This window comes from Nicrophorus vespilloides, unplaced genomic scaffold, assembly GCF_001412225.1.
Source record: "Nicrophorus vespilloides isolate i.1.1-1 unplaced genomic scaffold, Nicve_v1.0, whole genome shotgun sequence".
NCBI classification, from domain to species: domain Eukaryota; kingdom Metazoa; phylum Arthropoda; class Insecta; order Coleoptera; family Silphidae; genus Nicrophorus; species Nicrophorus vespilloides.
This window is the reverse complement of record NW_017097731.1, coordinates 64,699-72,613: the sequence shown is the minus strand read 5'-3', so window position 1 is coordinate 72,613 and position 7,915 is coordinate 64,699. Positions and strand designations below refer to the sequence as shown.

General features: G+C 36.6%; 2 protein-coding genes across 2 annotated transcripts; one reads left to right on the top strand and one right to left on the bottom strand.

The window, feature by feature from the left end:
* Positions 1 to 96: 96 nt before the first annotated feature.
* On the bottom strand, positions 97 to 2,259 carry LOC108560839 (myb-like protein X). Its single transcript, XM_017918548.1, has 4 exons — positions 2,061 to 2,259; positions 1,685 to 1,752; positions 1,179 to 1,498; positions 97 to 1,114 (listed from the first exon to the last, which is right to left on the bottom strand). The coding sequence occupies exons 1-4, from the start codon at positions 2,168 to 2,170 to the stop codon at positions 125 to 127; spliced, it is 1,488 nt and encodes a 495-aa protein (XP_017774037.1). The 5' UTR covers positions 2,171 to 2,259; the 3' UTR covers positions 97 to 124.
* A 174-nt stretch (positions 2,260 to 2,433) lies between these two features.
* On the top strand, positions 2,434 to 6,086 carry LOC108560838 (exocyst complex component 2). Its single transcript, XM_017918547.1, has 8 exons — positions 2,434 to 2,934; positions 2,990 to 3,142; positions 3,204 to 3,477; positions 3,534 to 4,395; positions 4,450 to 4,809; positions 4,874 to 5,476; positions 5,535 to 5,776; positions 5,832 to 6,086. Exons 1-8 carry the CDS (start codon positions 2,826 to 2,828, stop codon positions 5,923 to 5,925), a joined length of 2,697 nt encoding a protein of 898 aa, XP_017774036.1. The 5' UTR covers positions 2,434 to 2,825; the 3' UTR covers positions 5,926 to 6,086.
* Positions 6,087 to 7,915: the final 1,829 nt, after the last annotated feature.

Genomic DNA, 7,915 nt, shown 5'->3' with positions numbered 1-7,915 from the left:
CGGAAGCGACATCTTGCGGGTGGTAGGTGGAAATACACAGTTCGAATAATTTATATATTTCTCAATAAGTTAAATACAATATAATCAACATATTTATATAATAATAACTAGTAATAAAGATATTTTAAGCGTTATCTTGTCTGCCCAAAAGTGAGCCTCTTGTGAGTTTGTGCTTACGTATTTTCGGAATCGGCTGCTGATCTTCATCGATCATCTCCAAGTTGTTGTTTAATTCGTCACGCGAACCAGATACATAAATAGATTTCCTTTGGTTGAACTCTAGCAAATTGTCGTTAGATCCAGCGATGTACATTGATTTGGACTCGTAGAAGTGCACGTCAGTGACTCCCGACAATTCATCTGTATTGTTATTATGATCGTCCAAAAGAACCGTCTCTTCCTTCCTCTCATGATCATCATCTACTAATACTGACGCATCCTCGCTTACGACATTCTCATCACCTTCAACGACCTCCGCTTTAATATCTTTATGTTGCACCGCAACATCATCAATATTTTCAATAATTGATATAATTATCTCTGCCTCAATTTTAACATCGGCTAATTCAGTTTTGTTAATTGTTTCTAAATCACTTTGTGCAACATTTGTGCTTTCAACAACCTCGTTAATTTGTTTCTCATAATTAACTGTCGGAATTTCAGGATCGTCATTCGAATGATTCTCAGCGACATTCAAATTATTGTCATTCGCTATTTTTTCCTCGCATACTATTTTCACTTTCTCGCTACTTTCATTATCTGTTGGTTTTTCGTTATCCTTATCAGCGTTATCACCAAGTATCACGTTCTGATCGGTATTATTTATACTATCACTATGTGCATTATCGTTCATTGCAACATTCCTATTTGTATCCTCGCCTTCTTCTTCTTCAACTTCTTCTTTTATGTCGTTGGTGCATAGCTTTTGGATTTCGGCTGTCATCTCTTGTATGTCTTTCAAATGATCGGTACTAACGTCTTCTTTGGACGGCTCATGATCATCATTGAATTCCGTCTCCGTTTCGGATGCGTAGTTTGAGATGTCCGTATCGTAGGAGTTTAAGCTCCATTTGGAGTTATGATGATCTGGGACGCTAAGGAGATTACCTTCGGACTGTAATAAAAAAATATGGTCTTTATTAATTTTGCTGTTAAAGTGAATTGCTTATTTCATTTACCCTATTCAACTGAGGGGGTAGAGGTGCGCGTTTCTTTCTCCTGTGTCGCTTCCTGAGGGTATCCGTCGCAGGTATTTCTTCCTCCGCAAACGGATTGAGTGGAGATTTATCGGTTTCGTCGGGCTTCTCGTCCGCATCTTCCTCGAAGGGGTTCGACGAGTTTAATTGATCTGTAGCGCTCGGACATAAAGTTTTAGCATGATTTACTCTCTCGTTAAACCTGGAGCGTGGAAGCACCAGAGTGTTCGATCGTTGAACGGTGTTTGGCTTCCGCAGGGCAACAGTTTCCGTTCCTCGATGATTGAGATGAGCCGCACCCGCTGCGAAAATAATACGGAATAATATAAATAAAAGAATCCGGCACCGAGGATTATCCCATCGCCGCAACTTAGAATTAAGTACGGGATATCACATCCCACCAACAGCACTTAAGACAAAAACTGCGCGTAATCTGACGCAATCATGTTTACAAGTGAAAAACTGCTTATCAATTACTAAGAAATTACCTGATTGATCAGTGCGCCGCACCTCCACCTTCTTGTCATCCCTATTCTTCAAACGGAACGACTGCCGCCTGAAAAACGAGAATCAATCATACGATAGATCATAATTGGTAAACTGATTAGCATTTATAAATCCCCACATGCAGTCGTGAATTTATTTTCGAATGTGATGTAATTGGATTTAATGAAATTCAAAGGTCAGTGCGAGTCCGACAATAAAGTTGCGACGCGCTCGCGACTTCGAGAAGATACAACTAGATTGATACACTTTCCCCTCAAAACAAACTGATTGGCTCTGATTAATTGGAGTCAATCGATTTGAACTCTTTGTTGACAGACTAGTAAACAAATCACTTAGTGAACAAGTTTGTATACATACAGCGTTCTCTTCAAGTTCCGGAAGGAATTTCCGATGGCGGAGCGCTTTTTCGGTTCTTTGAACGGATTCAAGTGCTCCGGGTATTCCGTTGCGATGTCGTCCTCACCCATTTCACGCGGTGAATAGAAGCCAAGTTGTCATTCTCTTCATGCACTTATCACTAAGGACGATAGTAATGAAATGACAAAACTCATTTCACGGTCCCCCACCTTTCCGCATGACGCATAAACGCTATGTACGTAGAATTCAAATTGATTGCCGATAATGGAAAGAGATGCGCGCACGTTACGCCAACGGTAGAAAGCGATAGACTTATGTACATTGTGATTTTTTTTTGTTTGGGGAAAGTGGAGATTAAAATAAACCGCAGTGAGCTATTATTAAATAACAGCGCAGTGTGCGATGTCATTCTGGTTGCCAACATTCTTCGTCCTTCCCAGACACCTAGAAACTGCTAGCTCAACTTATTCACATTGTGGGTTGTGTGGAAGGTATAAACAGTAGACTATTGATTGACTCGACAACGTTTCGGGCTGTGGCCAACTGTCTCTGTTGTCAGTTGTAAATATATTACTCGCATAGTAAAAGAATTAACCAATTCCCACTTGCCTCGTCAACCTGTGATCGCTTCCGCGTTAACTGATACACCGTTAAACTCTAGTCAATAATGTTTATCCTCAACTTAGTTCAGTAGTCCAACATGTATATTTAGTGCGGAAGTTTAACCTTCATATACCTGCTAGTTAGTGTAGAAGAGTTGATAAAATGACTCCGCCCCCTATTGTAACAGGGTTATCGCCTAACGAAGGACCTCCTGGCACCAAAATCACAATTAGAGGGGAAAACTTTGGTACCAAACCTACAGATCTTACAGGTGCTTAAATTAACCCTGATTCAAAATACCAACTACATATGTCTGTTCTTTGTAGGTTTAAAGGTGTGTGGCTGTGACTGTTTATTGTCAGCTGAATGGAAATCACCAAACAAGATCATTGCCATATCTGGCCCTGGTAAGGGCAAAGGGGATATTATAGTTACAACTAGGTTAGGTGGTGAGGGAGTGTGCAATGTCAGCTTTAAAGGTAAATTGAATAATAACATCAGTCTGTTAAATGAGGTGTTTGAACTGATTAATAATACTAGGTTATTATGAGACTGTTGGGTCTTTGAAGGAGAGTGCAGTATGGGTGGAAGAGGCTCCATACTTTGGAGGCAAGCACTCTCTTTCATCAAGCAGTTACCAACAAGAAGATCCACTAGGACTATCAGTTGAAGGCAATGATAAGAAATTCCCAGAAGATGACTTAAAGGAATTGTTCCCTAATTCCTCTGGGAACATAGCATTGGAAAATTTCTCACCTGGATGGTTTCTGCTTGAAAACCATCATGTCACTTCTTTCAATGATTTGAAGGCTGGGTCAGCGTCTTACTACCTTTTTAAGTTTACATAATATTAATAAGAAAAAATTGCAGTCTCTTGCATCTTAGAAGGAAAGTGGAAGGTCAGAAAGAAGGTCAGTTATCATTCTTGAAATCTAACATTTCATCGGTCGTCGACCAATTGGATACCATCGGTTCGATGAAAGACAAATTTCGATGCGACCTAACGGAATACGGAAACGAACCAACTTTGAAACTGGATAAGTCTATCAAGGAATGCGAACGAGACGCGAGGAAGTTATTCGATGATGTTTTAACGCGTCGTGATCGTGCGGAGAAGACTCGTAACGCATTGAACGTCTTAGCCCGATTTCGGTTCTTGTTTTGTCTTCCTTGCGTGATCGAACGAAATATTAAAAAAGGTGATTACGAAATCGTGATCAACGATTATATGAGGGTTAAAAATCTGTTCAACAAAAGCGATGTGGCTGTGTTTAAAACGGCGCTGAACGAGATCGAAAAAAAAGTTGCAGGTTTACAAAAAATGCTTCACCAGAAGTTGGTGCAAATGCCGATAAGCGTAGAAGAACAGAAGCGTCTTATAAGACATCTGGTCAATTTAGAGTCTCCTTATGAACCTGCTTGGGATGCTATCCAAAGCCATTCAGAATACATTAATCTTAGGATGAGGCACTGCTACGAGGAGCACAAAGTTGCTGAAGCGATATTCATTGAAGAGATAAGTAAAGCTAAAGGCGGTAGTTCTACCTCTAAATATTCGAAGTTCAACCAGCCACCTCAGGATTTAAGCTCCATTCCAGAAAACGTGCTTTTCATCGAAGATTTGTGCGAGATTGTCTCTGAACTGTTTCCAGATTTATGGAAATTGGGTCAGGCCTATTTCACTGGTGATTTACACGTGAAAGTTGAACCTGGACGTCAAGTAGGATTTAAGGTGAAATAGGGCATAAATACAATTGAAGTATGAATAACCGGATTAACGTTTCAGCACATTGTACTAAGCATCATGGAAGCGTTTTGCAAGACGTTAAGGTCGGCAATCATTCCTCACACGCTAGATAAGAGTACGGATAAAGCGACTTACGGTACCTGGTCTACACCGGACAGTGATACTATCAAACCTTGGCTACCAGCATGCCTGAGATACGTGCGATCTACTTACTCGATCCTGATTAAATTGGATTTACCAAGTGAAGCTTTGGATATTGTGTTCAAATTCATATTAGATTTAAGAATACATTGCATGAGCGTTCTATTTAAGCAGGCCTCAGACCAGATTGAACAATTGTCCAAACAAGAAACGTGGAAGATTGAATTCACCGGCAAACACAACGGCGTCACGGAATTGGTAATTGATATGCTTCAAACTATATATTAACTTTGTTTTATTAACACTTTTGTTCATCAATCAGCCCATAAAGTTTGAGCAGTCTGTGCAAGAGGTAATTCAGATAGTCAGAGAATCGGTTTTGTTGAGCGAACAAAGGGAAGGGTCGTTGCTCGATAATCCGACCGCAAACAAAGAATTAGATAAACAAGTTGATTCTCTCCTTTCGATGTTCCATAAAGTACTCAGCAATCTCTCGCTGAAAAAGGATAACGACGATGATGACGAATGCACAACCGTTGTATCCCAATTGATAGGCACTCCGACAGCATCATATCGCACTCATAATTCCAAATCCCAATTACCAATTTGGGAGCACAGACTGCTGACGACGCTATCCAACTGCCAGTATACAAGACTAGTTGTACTGAAGAACTTAGAGGAAGGATTTACCAAAGGCGGATATCCTGCGCCAAAAGTAGCCTTGGATAATTGCTGTAGCAAATTAGAAGCATTAGAGAAAAGCGTGCTCGAATTGTATTTAGAAGAAAAGAGCGACCCACTTGTAGGCACAATAGAACCATCCATGTATTTAGAAAGATTTGATTGGGATACTCAAATCAAACCCACGGATGTTAGACCTTACGTCAAGGAGTGCATCAACAACTTAATACACGTTCACAGCGAAGTATATAAAATAAACTCTAAATAGTTCGGCATAGCAATTCTGGATATATTTATTTTAGGTGAACAGCATTTCGCCAACACTTGTCAATAGCGTATTGCCACAAGTTGTTCAAACAATCTCTGAGGAAATTTACAGACTTATGGTTTGCGTTCAGAAGTTTAGCAAAGCTGGTATTCTGCAAGCCAGAGTCGATATAAATACGTTGCAGCATTTTTTCCAAAATTATTCGACATCGAAAGCCAAGTATTATTTTAAGGAAGCCCTCGATACTATTCCCGCGCTCGAAACTTCGGAACAATTGTAAATATATCTAAAATGTATCTAGAAAATTATTGAATATTCTCATCTTTCTCAGGATAATCGAGGAAATATTAAAGGTTTGTAAGAAGAGGATGAAGCTACAAATATTGTGCCTACAACAACCAATCACCAACGGAGTACTCAAATAGCTTTACTCAGATATTTATTTACAGTTTGTATATGTGTAAATAAATTTTATTGTATATAGCGAGACTGTGAAAATACACTTATCTTTTTAGATTAAACTATTAAACCAAATGGTATATACTTATTGTAAAGACAAATATAGTGAATTTTAAGAGCTTCATATATTTTCTTTTGTATAATCTTTAAGTTTCTGTTAATTACTAAATAAAACTGCATTATTTCGTTTATTATATTTATTCATTTTTTTATTTCGCTAACCAAATGTAGTATTTTTGCAGCCTGAAAATTCAGTTTAAAATATTTGTATCCTATATTATAAGTATAATTTAAAGTTGTCCGATTTCTAAAAAAGCAGCGATTTTTAACAAAACACTATTCACTTTTAAACCAATTTCTACAGATCGAAGATGCCAATAGTTTCGTTGAAAAGGTGAGGTATTCAGATTTAAATTGTATGGTCGATGATGTAATTATCTTCCCAAATTGAATTGAGAATGAAAATAAAATACTTAATTTTGATAACTTATAGTAGATACTTTGGTACTGACCAAACCACAATGGTGGCAGTTGGCTCATTTGAAAGGTTGTAGTTTTCGCTTTAATTTGTGTATTTGATGGTTTTTTTAATGAGTGGTAATCGACTAATTTAAAAATCGTGAAGGTATTACAGCAAATTGAAAAAAAATAGTTAAATAAATGGTTATATTAATAAATATTATAAAATATTAATTTACTGTTTTAAAGAATAATTATTTCGCTTTCGTTTGCTAAAATACGTTAGTTTTGGTCAATTAATAAGAATTATTTATTAATTTGGTCAATTAATTATTAAGCTTTAATGAGGTTTTCGCGAAATACAGGCCATTATCTAAGACGTTGTTTTCCTATTTATTCATCAAAGTGTATATGTTTGTTTGGTTGAATGCACTTTAGGCGCAAAATATATTTTCCATTTTTTCTGACAGCTAGCGCCATCTGTTAGCAATATTTCAAAGATTGTAGTTCAGGCATTTTGGCGCTGCATAAAATCCAATTCGTTAAAATGTTCTAATTTTAATAAACAAACATATCAGAATAGTGCTTGAATTAATATTATGTTATTAGTTTAGTCTAATAATTTAAATGCTAATTATTTTTCGAGTTTTATGCGTTTTAATTTCCACAAGCATAGACAACTTTCGAAATATTTAAGAAACATTCTGCAACCAAACATACATATAAACTTTGATGAACAAGTAGGAAAACAACGTCTTAGATAATGGCCTATATTTTCGTAAACATGAGCTACCAGAAGAATGTTATATATGAATGTTGATCTTGAATATACACAGATTAAAATAAGCGTAAATATTAGTTTGTAGCTGCAATGATGTCTTCATAATTGATTAACAAACTTTGGTATTTCACAAATGAGTTGGGGAAAATAACGTCTTAGAAAATGGCCTGTATTTTCGTATACACCAACTCTCAGAAGAATTTTGTGCATTAATATTGATCTTAAATATACAGAAATTAAAATGAGTATAAATACAGGCTTGTAACTACCATATCTTGGTCACAATTAATTATCAAACTTTAGTATTAGATAGTTTGGAAAATAACGTTTTTCGAATATGTCCTTTATTTTCGTATACACCAACCCTCAGAAGAGTTTTGAACATTATTGTTGATCTTGAATATAGAGAGATTAAAATGAGTATAAATATAGGTTTGTAACTACCATAGCTTTGTCACAATTAATTATCAAACTTTGGAATTCGATAGTTTGGAAAACAACGTTTTGGAAAATGGCCTATATTTTCGTAAGCACTTTCTTCTAAAAAAATGTTGAACATGATTGTTGATATAAAATATACAGAGATTAAAATAAATGCAAATAAACATTGATAGTTCTATAAAATACTTTTAGTCTCTTTCTGGGGATTTGATGAAAATTAACATTTTTGTTTTTCCAGTATTTTCAATGCATCTAGCATTCAGAAAGGTTATCCA

Coding starts and splice junctions, on each gene's coding strand:
- LOC108560839 (XM_017918548.1), bottom strand. CDS start 2,170: ATGGGTGAGGACGACATCGCAACGGAATACCCGGAGCACTTGAATCCG. Junction 1,753..2,060: donor CGGAACTTGAAGAGAACGCT/GTATGTATACAA, acceptor CTCGTTTTTCAG/GCGGCAGTCGTTCCGTTTGA. Junction 1,115..1,178: donor TACCCCCTCAGTTGAATAGG/GTAAATGAAATA, acceptor TTTTTATTACAG/TCCGAAGGTAATCTCCTTAG.
- LOC108560838 (XM_017918547.1), top strand. CDS start 2,826: ATGACTCCGCCCCCTATTGTAACAGGGTTATCGCCTAACGAAGGACCT. Junction 4,396..4,449: donor GACGTCAAGTAGGATTTAAG/GTGAAATAGGGC, acceptor TTAACGTTTCAG/CACATTGTACTAAGCATCAT. Junction 4,810..4,873: donor ACAACGGCGTCACGGAATTG/GTAATTGATATG, acceptor TTCATCAATCAG/CCCATAAAGTTTGAGCAGTC.